General features: G+C 67.9%; 1 protein-coding gene across 13 annotated transcripts in view; it reads left to right on the forward strand.

Annotated features, from left to right (window-relative positions):
* The window catches only part of ADGRB1 (adhesion G protein-coupled receptor B1), an 81,113-nt gene that overhangs the window by 37,239 nt on the left and 26,270 nt on the right, over positions 1-17,604 (forward strand). For all 13 annotated transcript variants that reach the window (XM_078441674.2, XM_078441673.2, XM_078441679.2 and 10 more), the window contains exon 18: positions 11,887-12,028. In XM_078441674.2, the coding sequence (XP_078297800.1) occupies positions 11,887-12,028 (142 nt within the window). The remainder of the gene's footprint in view (positions 1-11,886; positions 12,029-17,604) is intronic.

The raw sequence follows: 17,604 nt of genomic DNA on the forward strand, positions 1-17,604 counted from the left end.
CCCTGGTCACTCTGAGCCTTGACCCTGGTCACACTCCGAGCCCTGACCCTGCTCACGTGCTGAGCCCTGACCCTGGTCGCTCTGAGCCCTAACCCTGGTCATTCTGAACCCTGACCCCTGGTCACCCTCTGAGCCCTGACCCTGGTCACACTCTGAGCCCTGAGCCCTGGTCACACTCTGGGCCCTGATTCCGGTCACCCTCTGAGCCCTGACCCTGGTCGCTCTGAGCCCTGCCCCTGTGTCTTATCTGAAATCACTCATGCCTGTGCACATATAACAAAACATGTGTCATGTGCTTGCAGGGCCACCGCCTCCTCCAGACACATGCGACAGTTGACCATGTGACTCGCTTGTCTTAGAAAAAATGAGTCAGAGGGTTCCACCCACAGTACAGACGCTCCACCTGCCTCGCCCCCAGCTACACACACTTCCACACGAAGGCTCGACGCCCACGCCTGACGTCTCTGTAAACATGGGCCCTGACCGACCCCTGGAGTCCCCCTTGCCCCAGCAGCCCCAGTCATGTGGCCGAATCCCGCCCTCCCCGCCAAAGACCCCGATCGCCCACTCCGGGACCTCAGCCGGCAGCGTGGCTCGGGGCCGTCCCCCGCAGCCCTCCGCCGGCCTGGCCCCGGCAGCAGCGAGGGCCTGCGGAGTGGGTGTGTTAGGGAGAGAGAGCGGTTCTCGCAGAGCTCCGTTCAGGACTCTGATGAGCGCGGGATGGGCGGGCCGGGGGGTGACGGGGGCTCGCGAAGGCCCGGAGCACCTCCTGGGACCTGGGGCCTGTGCTCCTGAGCCAGCTGCCGCTGTCCTCCTCGGCCGTCGCTGACTTAGAGCGGGAGAGTCAGAGCTGGTGGGATCCTCGGAGAACGTGGGCTTTGCCCTGACCTGCTTGTGGTACGCTGAGGCCCAGCGTGCCGGCCGGGGGCAGGGGCTCTCCGAGAGGGCTCCTCCTGCGACGCCAGCGTTTGGGGGTGTCTGCTGGGGGCCTGCCACGCAGGGGCCTCGGGAAGGGCCGGGGGCCACTCCCACCGCGCCCCCAGCTCCGGGACCCATGCTCACATCGGCCGTGGAGGCTCTGGGAATCCCACCGGGTTGGGGGTTCCCTCGTGCAGTGGCTCTTGGCACCCTTACTCTCTGCCACCTGAGCCGGCACGGTGGACACTGGGACAGGCTGGCTGAGAGGCCGGCGTCCTGCACGCTCTGTGGGGCTCCTGTCTTAAAGCCTGACCCCACTGCGGGCTCTTCCGGTGTGCCTCGTTTGCGCACACAAGCTCTCGGTCTGCCGGGGAGGCAGACCCAGGGTGCTGTCTGACAAGCGAGGGCCCCCCCTCGGCCCATGCCGGTCTGTGCTGCAGCCCCAGCCCCTGCCCCTCCCCGGCCCTGCCACACAGGGATACTCAGGCCCCGGGGCCCGGCCCCTTCCCTGGGGTCCCTGCACCTGTGTGTGTCCTGGTCCCTTTAAGAGCCTTGCGCCCATCCTTGGTTTCCTTGGAGAGAGCAGTGAGGGGCAGGCCGCGGGGGGGGGGGGGGGGGCGAGCGGAAGGGAGAGTTGGCAGGGCCCCCGGGTCGTTGTCAGCGGCTGGTTCCCAGATGGATTCCTCCCACGAAGGCTGGTTTCTGATGGGAGCAGAGGAGGCAGGCAGGGGGGAGATGGGAGGGGATGGCGAAACCACCCACCCTCCGCAGCCCTGGACTCTGCCCAGCCCCTTCCCCAGTGCCCTTCCCTCCTCTGAGTCTCCCCCGACTTTGTTCTTGGGGGGTAGGGGGCTGGCGGGGCCCTCCTGTGGGCCTGCCCTCTCCCGAAGGGGCTGCTGAGTCTCCTTGCAGGGCCGGGAGCTGGAGGGGGCGGACAGGTCCCCAGGTCGTGGCCCACCGACAGCTCCAGTGTCCTGCACCCCGGCTCACAGCCCGGCTGCCCCAGCCACTGCTCTGCACCCCACGGGCCCCCTCACGGCCCCCCCCTCGGGGCAGCCGGGACCCTCAGCCCATCTGTGCCCAGCTCTGCTTTTGCCTCAAACGCCGCCTGCTCTGAGAGGCTCAGAGACATTCCTGCCCATTTTCCTACACCCGCACTCCTGTCCACCACTTCCCAGCTCAGACCCCAGTTGGCAGCAAGTCCGAGGGTCCCCGAGCTCCCGCTTCGTGGTTGCCTCTCCCCTTGCAGGATGTGGGCCCCGCCCCAGGGCAGGGTCTCCTCTGCTGCCCAAGAGTTTCCCCTGCCAGGGATCCTCAGGAGGTGAACAGAGGAGGCTGCTGGCATGTGCCCCATTGAAGGGGGTCCCCTCATCCTCAGGGGACTGGAAATTTGTCCATTCATTCATTCATTCATTCACTCATTCATTCCCTGAACACATCTTTCCTGCATCCAATCTGCCCAGCGTGGTCTGACTTCGGTGACAATGTCCTGCCATCAAGGTGCCCCCGTAGCACCCACCCAATAGGATATCCACCCGGGTGAGCCCACCCCCATCCCACTCTCACATATAGGGTGAGAGGGGCCCTCCCGGGAGGGCAGGGTCAAAGGACCTGAGCTTGCCCTTGACACGGCTCCAAGCTGTCCCCACTGGGGGTCCTCTTGGACCTGCTTGTCCCAACGACTGGGGGTCTGTGGGCGTCCAATAGCCACGGCTGGCTGGTCAGGATGGCCCCTCCCTCCAGCTCAGGAATCCCTGGCTCTGCTCACACTGGCCACGCAAGCCCAGGCCTCAGTTGCCTTGACCATGCGATGGACAAGATGAGCGCCCACCAGCCCCCAGCCCCCACCAGGCGCCTCCCAGGCGACGGCAGAGGGTGGAAACTGCCAGTGGAGGCCCAGAGCTGGCCCTGGCCCCAGCCCTCCCCTGGCCCGCCCCCTCCCCCAGCCCCCTCCCCTGCTCTTTCTTTCTCTGCGAGGAAAAGCACTGCCAGCTGCTGCTCGGCCTGTGACAGTGCTGGTGAGGCGTGTCTGGAGAGGGGCTTCCGCAGGGGAAGGGGCGGAACCTGCCGGGGGCACCGTGGGGGTGGCAGACACGTGCTCGAGGACCCGCGGGCGTTGGCGTGGAGGGGGCATCTGGGGGTGGGGGCCTTTCCTGGAAGAAGGGTCAGGGCCCGCGAGCCTCCTGCCGGGCTGTGTCCAGCTGTGACCGGGTCCCCCTTTGTCCGTCGTCTAGCGTCTCCACACCCGCAGGCGGCCCGGTGAGCGTAGCGAAGGGGAGGGGGGCCAAGGTGGCAAGTCAGGGAGGGCAGGCCCTGGGGCTCACGGGATCTGCCTGGTAGAGTGGGGTCACAGTGGGTGGCACGTGGCTGGCTGGGGTGGGAGGCCTGTAGGGGTGGGAGATAGGGCGGCTGTGGGTGCAGATTGAGTCAACCACCTTGCCTGTCCCTGGTCACGTGACCGAGCAGCCAGAGGCCTTGGAAGAGGGGCCCGGGACCAGGCGGGGCCGTTTCCCTCAGCACCCCCACCCCACAGGCCCAGCTCCGTGAGCCCGTGCCAGGCCCTGCCTTGGGGGCAGGTGGGGAGTGAGGAAAAGGGGCCCGGAGTCACCCTCGGGGAGGAGGGGGTGGGCCCACAGGAAGCCGTGCTGGCGCTAGGACCCTGGGCTGGAGGGGTGGGTGCCTCGGGGTGAAAGGGGAGCTGCCTTGTGGGGCCATGCTGGCGCAGGAAGGGGTGCGTGTGGGGACAGAGCAGGGGGCTCTGGGGAGGGCCTGGGCCTGACGAGCACACAGTTGCTCTAGGGTGCTCCTAGCGGGGCTCCGTTCATCCGTCCCTCTGTCCCTCCACGCGTGCCCTGCCGAGACTGCATTCACAGTGAGGCTCACCCCACTAGCCCTGTGGCCCCACATCATTCTCCCCGGAGGAGGGGTCAGGGTTGGGGGCTGCCCGCTGCCCAGACCCCATCCTGCCGCCTCCCGCTGGAGCCCAGTCTCCTTCCTCCTCCTGGGAGCCCCGCTCTCCACGGCCTCCCAGGCCCACCCACACCACCGGCTGCCCTGCGTGGGCATCCATCCCTGCCCACGCCCACGTGTCTGGGGTGCCCACCAGGGTCCTACCACGACACAGCAGCTAACGGGGGGCAGGGGGCAGGCGTCTGATCTGCCGCAGCTTGGACTCAAATCTCGGCCCCATTTCTTACTAATGGGGTCGCCGTGGACGAGCCTTTCATCTCCTTGAGCCTCAGTTTCCACATCTGTAAACGGGTTGCTACAGCTCTGAAGCGAGGTGATGTGTGTCGAGCACAGATTGTGGGGCCGGGAAATAACCGGTGAGTAGGTGCCATCCTTAGCCTACTCCAGGGGGCTTGTGTCACTAGCTGGCACGGTGCCCTGTGGGGACAGCACGTGCCCTCGGAGGGGGGCCGGGGCGAGGGGCCAAACCGGTGGGGGACAGGCTTCCCGGTAGGGGGCTCCTGGGCTGGGCGCAAAACCCGGAGGCGGGTGGCAGAGGCTCTCTGGGCCCCGGTGCAGCACGTGCAAAGGAACTGAGGCAGGCGTCCGTGCCATGGGGTGGACTTGGGAGGTGACCTTCCTCCCGTGAGACACTTGCTTCCCTCTGCCGGGGCGCAACTGTTCGTTTTCTGTGGCAGAAAGGTCTTAGTCCCACTTCCCGGGGGGCCCCGGCCTCTTGCCCCTGCTGGTGGCCCTGGGGGGCGGTGACTGCCTGCTCGCCTGCCCGTGGGCCGGCCACATGCGGGGCAGGCCCGGGAAGGACTCCCAGGTGGTCGGCCAGGGGCCGTGGCTGTCCGCCCTCCTTTCTACGCCTCACTGCAGAGGCCCTTAGAAGTGGGGGTGGTGGGACGGCCGTGAGGTGGCCTGAATCACGGGCCTTTGGGAGTCAGGTGATTCCCTGGAAGGTGGGGTCAGGGGCAGGCCCCGGCGACGGCGTAGGGCCCGGGGTTGGCCGCCTTCGCACGCTCTGTCCTGGCTGGCGGGACGTGAGGGTTCCGCCTCCGCAGCGCCCCGGATGCGGCGGGTGCCGAGGAGACGCCGTTGCGTGTCGGTGACAGGGGTGGCGAGCCAGCGTCCCTCTTGGTGCTAGTCGTGCAGCTGGTTCTGAGGCAGTGATGGCGGGCGTGATGGTGATGCTAACGGTGGAGGTGACACCGGGGACCGTGCGGGCACAGCCGCGCGGTGACCGTGGTGGTGACGAGTGCGCTCTTGGTGGTGCGGCTGTGGGCGGCGGGTGGTGACGGTGGCCGCGGGGGCTGGACGGCCGGCGGTCGCGGGTGTGGCGGGACTGACGCTGTCGCGGAGGGGACAGATACGGTGGCATCCACGGCTTCGATGCTGCTGCTGGCGGTGGTGATGGCCCCGGTGGCCGTGTGATGGCGTCATTCTCGTGCCCCACGGCGGTGGCAGCCCCATGCACGTGGATGGCGTGGCTGGAAATAGCGTGGCGGCGACGTGGTGGTGACGTGGCGATGTTGCTGGTACCGTAGGGTGGGGGCAGCGGTGAGGGCATCTTGGAGGTGACCGGGGCTGGCTGCGGCGGGTGGCCGGGTTTGGGATCTGTCGCAGTCAGGGGACACTCAGTTCAGGGCCCGCACACACAGGCCGGGGAGACGCTTCCCGAATGACCAGCGAAGGAGCCCGTGGTTGGAGCATGAGCGGGGCTGGGTGTCAGGGCAGTGGCCCCTCGGTTGGCAGGGGCAGGTGACACGATGGACGGCTTGGCTGGATGAGCACCAGGGAAAGTTCTGAGGGAAGCGACAGGCTCAGGTAGGACCTCTAGGGTGGCGGTCTCCGACCTGGGAGGGGCCAGGGAGGGGAACGGGGTCGGCGGGAGCCTGGCCTCTGAGGCCCGATCACTTTCTTGCAGGGCTGGGGACCCCGGCCTCTCCAGGGACCCTGGTCGCCTGGGTGGGTGGAGGGGGTGAGGACGAGAGTCCAGACCATGGGGAGAGCCGCGTTTCCGGGGCAGGCGGGCCCGCTGCGCCAGCAGGGAGTGGGGAGGCCGGCACCAGGCGTCGTGAGGAACCAGAGCGGCCACGGGTGCTGTAGCCACGAGGCCCAGACGCTGTCAGCACCAGGAGAGGCGGCCCCACAGGCAGGAGCACGGGCCTGAGGGCCTGGCGGCTCACTTAGCAAGACCCAGGTCAGGCGGGTGTCCATCCCCCTGGGTCTACGGGTCACAGACACCGGGGTCCCCTCAGGACCACGGGTGTTGTTCCCAGGCCCTGAACCAAGACAGGATGGGGCTGATGTGGGCCAAGCCCCGGGGCAGCAGATTCAGCCAACCCTGCTGGTTCCCACAAGCTGGCAGCAGACAGGGGCTGGGCACGGAAGGGGCGGGGGCGCTCATGGAGACCTCCCAGAGGCAGCAGGGGCTCTGGGGACTCCTGGAGGACCAAGTGAGTCAGCCAGGGGACGGGAGGACATGTGATCAGAGGCACCGGCCACAACCAAGGCCTGGAAGCAGGAGAGGGCAGCTGTGTTCTCTGTGTTCTGGGTCATCAGCGGTTCCTGCCGGGCCCAGGGGGCTTGGGAGTCATGATGAGCTCTGGTTGCTGGGTGAGGTAGGACCCAGGAGGGGAGTCTCAGCACAGAAGCAGGGCAGGACCCGAAGGAGGGGTCAGGCACAATGCTCAGGAATTCATAGGCTATCCCGGCAGGCTCCCTGGAGGAGGAGACTCAGCAGGAGCCTTGATCTATGGCTCAAAAGTCAAGAGGCAGAGGTGGGAGGTGGGCCTCCTGATGGGTGAGGCGTCCTTTAGCAGGGCCTGGGCCTGGCATAGTCGGTTTGGGGAGCACAAGTCGAGGCCTGGCTGTTGAGGACCTCCGAGGCCAGGCTGAGAAGCCTTGAGGAGCCCCTAGGAGCCCCCACCTGCAGAGACACTTTGCCTGCTCCCTGTTGCCCCATCCGGCTGCGCTGTGCCACTCTGGCTTCTTCCCTTCTTCCTGTTGTGTGGGAGGACACCCGTGAGTCATTTACACTCTGGTGCGAATTAGCCCATCAAACCCCAGGGGACCCTGCTGGGCACAGTCCTGTAACAGAGCTGCTTCGTGGGCTGGCAGGAGGCATCGTGAACCAGCAACGAATGCCCTGGTTGGAGCAGTGGACGGGGGTGGGGGTGGGGGCTCTCTGCACACCCTCCCCATCACCGTCCCCTGATATACCATGAGCGCGCCAGGCCTGTGGGCCGTGTGTCCCTGTGTCTCCCCGAACAGGGTGCTGGGTGAGGATCTGTGCCCACTTCACAGGAGGGGCACCTCAGCTCCGAGTGGCCGGGATGGGATCTGCCCAAGGGGGGACCGGCCTTGGCTGCCCCATTCCCCCCCTCGTGGGCTGGGCGCTGGCCAGGGGCCACAGGCTGAGCCTCCTCCCAGGGTCTCTGACACCCCTTGGGCTCCCACCCACCCTGGGGCCCCGGGGAGGTGCCTTGGGGGTGCTGCCTGAGCCAGGCTGGGGACCAGGCCCGTGGCGGATGGGAGACAGCCTGTCTTCTCTGAGGCGCTCTGGCATGGGACGCAGGGACGAGGTGGTGGCCCCCCACCGAACTAAGCATGAAACGAGGCGGGGGTTTGCACTGGGAGCTGGGGTCCAGCGCCCAGAAGTGGCCAGAGGGGAGCCCTGGAGGGTGAGAGTGCTGGGTCAGCTCTGGGAGGGTGGGGGTCCTTGAGGGAGGAGGGGGTCGGGGGAGCTTGAGCAGAGGACGGCGTGGCGCTGGCACTGTGGGGGGGGCAGCGGCCACAGTGGCCGGGAGATTCAGTGGGGGTCCCACCAGGGTGGTGCCTCGGGGGGTGGCGAGCGGCGGTCAGACTTTGGTGCCTCTTACAAGCAGGCCAGTGGGGTCTGCTGAGTGGCCGGCTGCAGGTGTGGGAGGGAGGCGGCGGGGCCTGGAGGCTGACCTCGGGCAGCGGGAGCTTAGAGGGGCAGAGGGCCGTCCCACCCCCACTGCGTGCCGACGCCGAGCGGCTGGGCCCGGGCCTGCCCTCCCAGAGGAGGAGGCCGAACAGGACCCCGAAGCCGTGAGCAGTGTGGAGTGTGTGATGGGAGAAGGTCCCCGAAGACGGAAGCTGTGGGTCAGGGGCGGCCTGGCTGCGGGGGCTGGGAGCTGGCCGTGGCCACGGTGGCCGTGGTGGCCGTGGTGGCCGTGGGGGCCATAGGGGCAGAACCAGCCTGGCCTCGCAGCACGTCGGTGGTGTGACGAGGGAGGCATGGCTCTGCCCTGGGAGCCCTGGTCTGATGGAGGAGACAGAGCCGTTTTAGGGGAGCCCCGATCCGAGGGGCCCAGCGACCCCCTCGAGCCAGGCAGGGAGGGGCTCCTGCTCTAGCCCCTGGACCCCCCCCCGCCCTCCTGGTCCTGGGAGGTGCCACTGCCCCAGCTCCTTCTGTCACCCTGGGCCTGGGGAGGGGAGGGGCAGGTGTCAGTGACCCAGATTCCTCAGGCCTGGGCTCAGGGAGGTGGGGGGTTGGCTCCATGACCCAGTATTCCGAGTTTCTGAAGCTCAGACAAGAGGCAGCAAACGGTCTCCCAGTGCGGTCGCTCTGCGCAGGAGGAGGCAATGACCCGCCCGTGTTGCAGAGATGGGAGCAGGTGTCCCCGAGGCAGGAAGGATTCCGGTCGCGTGTGGCAAGAGCTCCCAGATGTTGAGGTATAAGAAGATGCCTCCTAGAGGTTTTGCCGCCAGAAGCGCCGAGAACTCCCTGGCCTTTCCCAGGTCGGGGGGTGCCTAGGATGCCGATGGGGTGCTCGGGTCAGGGGCCACCCAGCCACCTGTCTTGCTCGATGTCAGTCCTTGGCTGGTGTGAAGGGCAGCACGGCAGGCTTGGCTGACCATCGGAGCAACCTCTTTCCCTGGCCTGGGCTGGGGCCTTGGGCGGGCCAGCTCTCTCTCTACTCTGGGCTTCAGCTTCTATATCTACACAGCGGAGCTGAGGGTTACTGCAAAGCTTAAAATAAAACGCACAGGGCGCGGTTATTATCCATGTGTGAGAGGGAGCCGGAAGACGGTCCCTGTCCCTGTGCTGCATGTCAGGAGCCCAAGCCTGATACAGGCCACGGGGGCCTGCCGGAGCCGGGGAGAGGCGCAGCCGAGGGAGCGTGCCCCGTGGCCCTGCGGGGTCTGGATGAGCCCCGGCCCCCTGGTTCCAGGTCCGGCGCCTTCCGGATCCGCCACCAGCTGCCGGCCTCCTGGACTGGCAGCCCGAAGGGAGGCTCTCTGAAGCGGGCGTGGGTGTTTTCTTGTGCCCTCCGTGGCCCGAGGCTGCCGGGCAGGCAAAGTGGGCAGCGGCCCCTCACCCCCTCCTCTGAGAGGCCGATAAGCTAATTAGCGTCCTCATCAGGAGCCCTTCGAGGCCATTCTCCCAGGAGGTGGCCTGCAGCTATCATCAGCCTGGCGCCCTGCAGACTCTCCAGCACCGGCTGGGAACCTGCCAGGCTGCCGGCCCCAGCCAGCCCGACTCCTCTCACCCCAGGCCTCAGGGAGCTGTCCCCGCCTGGTCCTCCCAGGCAGAGAGCTGGGTTCCAGGTCTCTCCCCCACCCCCACCCCCCTGCCCGACTCTGCTCGGTGCACGAGAGCAGAGGCCGTGTCCGGGCCTGAATCGTGAGAAGCACAGCCGTGACCCGAGCTCGGGAGGCCGGCCACAGACGCCTGCTCTTCCGAACAGCTGCCGGGCTAATGTCACGGACAAGCAGTCGGGCTCCGTCTCCAGACAGGAACGGCCTGCAGGACTCTCTCTCGGAGCGCGTTGCCTGTGCCGTCGGCCGTCTCGGGGTCTGGTCAGTGGCTGGCGCTTGCAAGGCTGTAGCTACGCACGCAGCCCCGGGCGTGAGAACAGGCCGCTCCTGCTAGGAGCGGGGACACACGGCGGGAGCAGAGGCTGGGGTCAGCCAGGGCCTCGCGCCCCGTAGCCCTGGCCCTGCGCGGTGCTGGGGGATGCAGGGGGGGCGTGGGGTGCACCAGGGCACCCCAGCGAGGCCCTGACAAACCTCTGGCCAATGGTGTGGGGAGGACCAGGCTGGACCTGGGGTGTCACTGGGAGCCCCGGGACTCCCTCGGCATTCCTTCCATCGTGCGTCGTCGGTTCTCGTTTGCGGTGAGGGGTCTTTCCCTCTCGGGAGGAAGAGGAGAGGTGTCTGCCGTAGCCTCAGTAGGCTTTGATTTTTGCCCCCCCCCCCCCCCCGCCACGCTCCCCCGGGGCTAATGGCTACTCCTGCGTTTATTTTATGGAGGGCCCCAACCCTTGGGGGCGTCCTCTTTTCTCACTGAACTCAGAGACTGAGCAGCCTGGCTGGAGCACAGGGTTGGGGGTGGGGGGCACTCCCGGGGCAATGCAGCCCGCAGAGCCTAGGGCTGGCTCCTGGGCCTAGCCCCCTCCGGCCTCAGTTTTCCTCCGGGGTACAAAGGGGGCGTGTCCTCCCCGACCCCCCAGGGAGGAGAACGGACAAAGGCCCAGGCCCTGGCTTCCGGCCCAGCTCCGAGTATATATCCCTTCTCCCCTGGGCCTGAAGCTCTGGAAGGGGGTTGTGTAACATCTCCAATTCCACAGACTCTGGGCTCTCCGGTACCTGCAGCTCCGGAGCCTGAGCACCCCTGCAGACGCCAGCCCTGTGCCGGGCGCCTCAAGAGTGTTCACCCTCTGGGCTGTCCTGCCCCCCGGTTTTAGAGCTGAGGGAGCGAGCTAGGGCTGAGAACGGGAACCTTCCCGAGGTGACACAGCTAGGACACAGCTAGCAGAGTGGCACTCGGGGGGTGTGTGTGAGTGTCTGTGCGTGCACGCGCGCGTGGTCAGGGTTCCTGTGGGGAGCACTGGGCAGGGAGCGGCTCGGCCCCCAGCCTGCCCCGCACACAGGAGAGCTGGCTGGTGGGGGGGAAGCAGGCGAGCGGAAGGTCCTGGAGGCATTCGGTGGCTCTTTTCCGGCTCCGAGGAAGTGAAGCTGAAGCGGGACTCCGGGGCGGGCCTTGGGAAGACCCTCGCTGCGGAGACCTAGAATGTTCCCCGAAAGTCCTGGGGGCAGGCACGGGCCCGAGTTACTTGGGGAGAGGGCAGGCCTTTTGCGGCTCCGGCTTCAGAGGCAGGGCACGCGCAGCTTTGTGGGGCCTCAAGTGCCGAGTTGCAGTCTGGCCCCCTCAGGCCTCCCGGAGCCCCCCTTCCCCAACCCGGGGCCCGCGCCCCATGGGCGCCTTCTGCCGGGCGGCCGGCAGGCAGAGGGAAGGCAGGCCCAGCCCAGGACCAGGTGTGCCGGCCGGAGGCTCCTAAGTTCCCGGACCCGCGGGCCGGCCTTGAAGGGTGGGGGACTCGCATCCACAGCGACCGGTGCGCAGAGTCCTTCAGTCCCCGTGTTTAAATGGCAAGGCGCAACGAGGGGCCTCTAGACAGCGGGGAAGGCTGTTCTGTCCCAGGCCTCGGGCGGCGCACACCGGGGGGCGACCAGCCCGGCGGAGGTGGATGCGGGGGCGGGGGCGGTCCCAAGGTCACCAGCGCCGCGCCGGGCTCCGGGGGCGGAGTAGCGGGGGCGGCCCCGGCACCCCTCCCGGCGCGCCCCCGCCCCGCCCGCCGCCCCCGGCTCGGCTCGGGCTCGGCTCGGGCTCGGCTCCGGCTCGGGCTCCGGCTCCGGCTCCGGCTCGGGCTCCGGTTCCGGCTCGGGCTCCGGGTCCGGCTCGGGCTCGGCTCCGGCTCCGGCTCCGGCTCGGCTCGGCTCCGGCGCTGGGGGCGCGGCGGGCGGGGCGCTCTCCGGGCGCGGGGCCAGGGCCCGGCGCCCCGCGCTCCCGCGACTCGCTCTCCCGTGGCTCGGCGGCGGCCATGGGGCGCGGGGCTCCGGGGGCCGGCGGCGGGGCGGGCGCGCGGCTGCGGGCGCAGGTGCGGGCGCGGGCCGGCGGGGACAGGGGGCCGGGCCGCCGGCCGCCCGCCGCTCACGCCGCCCCTGTCCCCCCCTCCCCGTGTGTCCCGCCCCCCCCCCCAGGCCCTCCTCCCCCGCCCCCCCGCAGCTCGGGCCCTGGTCGTGGCGCGGCTGCCGCACGGTGCCCCTCGACGCCCTCCGGACGCGCTGCCTCTGTGACCGGCTCTCCACCTTCGCCATCTTAGCCCAGCTCAGCGCCGACGCGGTGAGACCCCGGCCGGGCCGCGCGGGGGCGACGGGCGCGGGGGGCGCGGGGGGCGCGGGGCGGGCGCTTCCGGCGCAGGACTGGCGCGGAAGGGGCCGGACTCATCCCTGCCCGGGGCCGTGCGCCCGGCCGCCCCCCGCGGCCTGGCCGGGGGCCGGCCTCTGGAGACGGCGGGTGGGTGGGAGCCGGGTGGGTGGCGGTGTGGAGTTGGGGACTGGCCGGGGAGGGGCTGGGCACCCCTCCCCTCCCCCCCCCCCCCAGTGACTGATGGGTGAGTCTCCCCCACTCTCCTTGGGGGCTTGGGACCTTGGAGGGAACCGACCCTTCGGGGAGCCGGGCAGGCTGGGCCCAGGCTTTTGGGGGCCGGGCGGGTGGGGGAAGGCTTGGCCTGGCGGAGCTGGCGTCCCCCTTCACCTGGTCGGCGTCCTCCTCAGCTGGGGGGCAGGGTCCTGGCCCGCCTGGGAGAGGGAGGAGCTGCCACCTAAATGGGAGACCTTCCCCAACCTCCCCAAGTAGACCCTGGCCTCTGGAGGCAGCCGTGTCCCCAGGTAGGAGTCCTGGAGTGCCTGAGGGTGCTGGGTCTGGCCCCGGTCCCCAGCCCTCCTGGGGAAGGCCCCATCATCTCAGGGGCCTCCCTTTTGTTCCCATGATTCTTGTGGGGGCTGCCGGTTTCTATGGCGACGGCATCTGGGGCCAGCTCCCAGGCTGGAGCCCTGGGTGCTGGGCTTGGCCCACTGGAGCTGATGGGCCGTCTTGCCCAGTGCCGGGCTCCATTCACGGGGTCCCAGGAAGCCCCCCCAGCCACTGGGTCCCCCGAGGAGGGAAGAGGCTGGGGTCTTTGCCCACAGAGACCCTGGGTCCAGGCCCGGTGGGGAAGGATCACTGAGCAGCAGATGTGGAGGACGGACCGTGGGGAGGGGGGACCGGGCTTTCCTGGGTGTTTGGGGTAGCAGGCCCTCGTCGGATGGGGGTATCACAGATCTGCCCTCAGGAACCCCTGGGTTCCGTGTGGAAAATAGCTCCAGGCCTTTCTGGGAATGTTCTGCCCACCACCCCCTTTGTCCAGTGGGACGTGGGTACGGAGAGTGACGTTGTCAGCCAAGGGTCCCTGATGGGGATGGAGCTGGACAGGACCTTAGAGGTCATTGCCGTAAACCTTCCATTAACAGGCAGGGAAACTGAGGCCTGGGGAGCGTGCCCTCAGGGTCTACAGCCTTTCTGGGGAAGGCCCTAGGTCCTGGGGCAAGTCTAGCTGGACGGGGGGGGTCTCTGTTTTTGGGCCTGACCTCAGTGTACCCTCCCCCATCCGGCTGTCCCTGTGACAGGGCTGTTGGTGTTGCTGATTCTGGGCCAGGGTCCTGAAGGCAGGAGCCAGGGCCACCCTGGGGGCTCCCTGGAAGAGGTGACTGTCTGCATAGGTAGTCGTCAGCGCTAAAGCAGCAGGCCTCTTCTGTCACCAGTGGGGCTGGGGGCTTTCTGAGTCCCCTGCGAGGCCAGAGCAAACAGGACCCCCGGGTGGCTGCTCGTTCTCCGGAGCACGAGGAGGAAGGCACGGGGCAGGGGAGGGTTCCGGAGTGGGATGCGTGCCTGGAGTTAGTGTTGAAACCCTGGCTTGGCCCTGACACACAGTGACTCTGGCATGGCCTTCCACCCCTCGGAGCCGCTGTTTCCCCTCCTATAGAACGGAAGTGGCCGTGTGTTACTCAGGGTGACTGTGAGGGGGCGACCGGTTGATGGGGGGGGGGGGTGTCTCCTCCACCAGGGTCTGCAGCGTGGGAGGGCCCCCGTGTGCTGCAGACAGAGCCTCCCACAGAAAGGCGGTGTCCGGGCCGGGGGCCGAGCTCCAGTGAGGGGTGGGCGGTGGTGCCGTGAAACCAGGAGCGGAGGCCTTGGTGTCCCGGACTTGTCCCGGAACACCGACCTGCGCCGGGTGCCTCCAGGGGCAAGCGTCTGGAGGCCTCTGTGCCGGGGCGGGCGGACGGGAGCACAGAGTCTCGGTCTGTGAACAGTTTGAGGTTTTGTTTGCCAGGGGGGTCGGCAGCTGCGGACCCAGCGTGTCTGTGTGCTTGTAAAGGTGGGACCCCGTCCCCGTCCCCCTGAAAGGAGTTGAGGCGGAAGGTACAGGAGCTCTCCCCCACTGGCCGCGGGACCGAGGGCAAGCTGCCTGGCCACGGCGAGCCTCGGTTTCCTCATCTGTAAGACGGTGCCAGAGTTGGCTCTGCCTGATCGTGTGACCCCCTCAAGGGCATGGGGTGAGCTCCGAGTCAGAGCGCCAGAAGAGCTGGGGTGGGCTCTACCCCCACCCCGTGCTCGCCTGCCAGCGTCTCCCTCTCCTTTCCCGGCCGGCTCTGGCCCCAGCGAGGGGTGACCCCAGAGATCCCGAGCGGGAGGGACTGAGCTGCCGTGCACCCCATCAGCCCGTCCGAGCCCTGTGAGTGCCTGGGGTGCGGCCCGTGCCAGGTCTAGTCCCGTCCTGGAGGAGCACGGGGTCCGATGCGGGGGACGGATGTGTGTTCAGACAGGCGGGGGACACGGCAGCAGCCTCCTTCCCTCCTGGGGGGGGGGGGTGGTTCGGGAGGCGCACATGAAGAGGAGGTTTGGAGTGGGGCCCTGAGGGGTGAGCAGGAGTTCAGCAGCTGAGCTTAGAGGAGAGGAGTGACAGTCGTCCCGGGCAAAGTGAGGACGGCAGAAAGCAAGCAGGAGACAAGGTGGGGCTCAGAGGGCAGGGGTGCGGGCGCCGTGGCAAGGCCGGGGCTGGGGCGAGCTGGGGCTGCGTCCTGAGGGCAGTGGGGAGCCGGGGGGGGGCTGTGGGGGGGGGCTGGAGAACGGTGTGGGATTGGTGTCTTGGAGGGATCCCAGCAGGAGTGGCGGCACAAGAGCCCAGCTGGCAGGTGGGGTGGTGGCAGAGGTGGGCTGGGCTGGGCTGGGGCGGGATGGGGTTGGGCAGGCGTGGGGATCCGGGTCTGAGCAGGTGGACGTGCCGGGAATCCTGCGGTATGGAGTGGCCACAAGGGACCAGAGTCCAGAGCCGGGGCCGAGAGATGATGGTATGGATGGGGTGCTGTGATCACACCCCAGGAGCCAGGGACAGATGAGATCCCGGGCCAGGGCAAGGAGGGAAGGGAGACAGGGCCCAGGTGTCCCCCACTCCCGCCCGAGCTCTGTGTGGAAGCAGAATGTCAGATGCCAGCCGTGCCGCTGACCGCTGGAAGGTTGAGTAACTGCTCTGAGTCACATCTGTGAGGGGGCGATGCTGTCTGCCTCCGAGCTGCAGCGGGGACCGAGCTCCGTGAGATACTCACAGCACTCAGCGTGGCCTGGCAAGTACGGGCTTCTAGAAAGCACGGTTGTTGCCGGCGGTGTGTCTGTGATGTGCCTGAAACCGTGTTCCTAGCCTCACCAGGGTCAGGGCTCAGCCTGTGACTGGGGTCGAGCCTCAGTGGGGCAGGAATTAGGCTGTGGTGGCACAAGGACTCGTTTACGTGGGAGCTGTGAGCCCTGGTGGTGCCGGAAGGAGGAAATCTGTGTTTAGGATGCATCAGATGTGCACACGGTCGGGGAGAAGATTGAAAGCAGGGAGCTGGTGTGGTAGAGATCACCGTAACCACATAGACGACAAAAGAGAGAGCCCCTGGGTAGGGGGAGGGCCGGGACCCTGGAAAGTCTCAAAAGGAGATGAGGGGGCAGAGAGATAAGGGGCTGGCTCAGACTCCGTGTTCAGTGAGGGTCTCTGTGAGGTGGTGATATCTAAGCTGAGGGAAGAGCCAGCCCTGTGAAGGTCAGAGGAAGAGCACTGGGCGGTGAGAGGAGCATGTGCAAAGGCCCTGGGGTGGCACCGAACTTGGCTAGGGAGCCTGTCTCCAGCAGGAGGCCGGCTGGCTTCTACCTTTTGTCTCTCTGTGTGTGGGTCGGAGCCAATCTCTTGCCCTGGAGACTTCTAATCTGGCCCCCCAACCCCCAACAAGAGCTAGAGTTCCCTGGGACCCCTGCCCACTCATCCTGTCCCCTTCTCTTCCCCACGTCGTCTAGAACCTGCGGGGCCGGGGCTGTCAGGAGTGACGGATGAGCCAGGTGGAGGGGGAGGGAGTGGGCGGGCACGTGGCTGCCAGGCCTAATGAGGGCAGATGGAGGCAGATGGCCACGGAGGTCGGGGCCGCAGCCGGCCACGGAGCGGGTGCGAGCCACTTGCTTGGCCACCCGTGACTTGCGTGGCCAGCCGGCCTTCGGGGTTACCTGGCAAGTTCAAGGGTGCGGGCCGTGGCCTCGAGCCCCCGCCTCCCTGGGGTTCTCCACCTCCCTGTGTGGACACACGAGTTTGTGTGGGAGCTGCACCCTGGGTCATGCCTCCAGGGACTGCTGGCCGCTTGGCTGACCTTGGACGACTTTCCTCATCTTCCTGGAGCCTGCCTTCCCGTGTCCGTTCACCCAGCCGGCCTCATCGACTGAGCGTCCGGGCCGGGCCTGGCCCAAGGGGGCTCAGGAACATGAGGACACCGGCTGCAGGGACAGCCAGCCTCCCCCAGCAGTGGGACCCAGGCCGGAACTGAAGGGCCTGGGGGGCGGGAAGTGGTGTTTCCAGTGTGGGGAAGGGCCGTCCAGGCCGCAGGAACAGCACGCACGTGGGCGGACCCCACGCTGTCGGGTGGGTGTGGGTGCCCTGTCCGGGGGCTCCGACTCTAGGTGCCTGAGGAAGGCGGGAGGCACCATCTGAGGGCAAAACTGCGGGGCTGGGCCTTCAGGAGCCAGCGGAGTGGGAGAGGCCCGGTGCAGGGCGCCGGGCTCAGCCGGGGTCTGAGAGCTGCCCTGAACGGTGTCGGCCGAGTCAGACTGGAGCAGGGATAGGAGTGTCCCCCTTAGGGTGGGGGCCCCTAAGCAGCCCCTTGTCCCCCAGCCATGCTTTCCTGATCATGTCCCCAGCACACCCGCTCCCCCTCAAGCCCAGAGGCAGCGGGCCGGGGAGGGCCGCAGAGACCATCCTCTTGGGTCCCTCCCGCCGAGGAGCCGCGGTCAGTGCTCAACAAGCGTGCCGTCCCCCTGCCACGTGCCAGCATGCCGCTTAGCAGGGTGCCCTGCCCGCTGGGGCTCGGCGTGGCCCTTGACGTGGACGTGTGGGCCGGCAGTCACGCGGGGGGCGGGGCGAACACGTGGTGCGTGCGTAAGCACGGACCGGCTAGGCGCTCAGGGCTGCGCTGAGCTACGTGGGGGGGAGAAACTGGGTCTGTTTTCCAGCCTGAGGCCCCTCTGAGAGGCACCAGAGGCACCACCCCCGACATACTGGCAAGGGTGTTCTGGGCAGAGGGACCGTCTGGTGCAAAAGCTCTGAGGTGGGAACAAGGAGGCAGCCAGGTGACGGGGCAGTCTCATGAGGCGGAGGCAGAAGGTGGGCAGGGCTAGGCCCAGTGGCCTTGGGAGCATTCACAGTTTGGGGGTGGGGCGTGGGTAGGGAGCACTCTGAGCGGGCAGGGGAGCACTCTGAGCGGGGCAGGGGAGCATTCTGAGCGGGGCGGGGGAGCACTCTGAGCGGGGCAGGGGAGCATTCTGAGCAAGGCAGGAGAGCACTCTGAGCGGGGCAGGGG

The sequence above is a fragment of the Panthera onca genome, chromosome F2 (genome assembly GCF_046562875.1).
Source record: "Panthera onca isolate mPanOnc1 chromosome F2, mPanOnc1 haplotype 2, whole genome shotgun sequence".
Lineage (NCBI taxonomy): Eukaryota > Metazoa > Chordata > Mammalia > Carnivora > Felidae > Panthera > Panthera onca.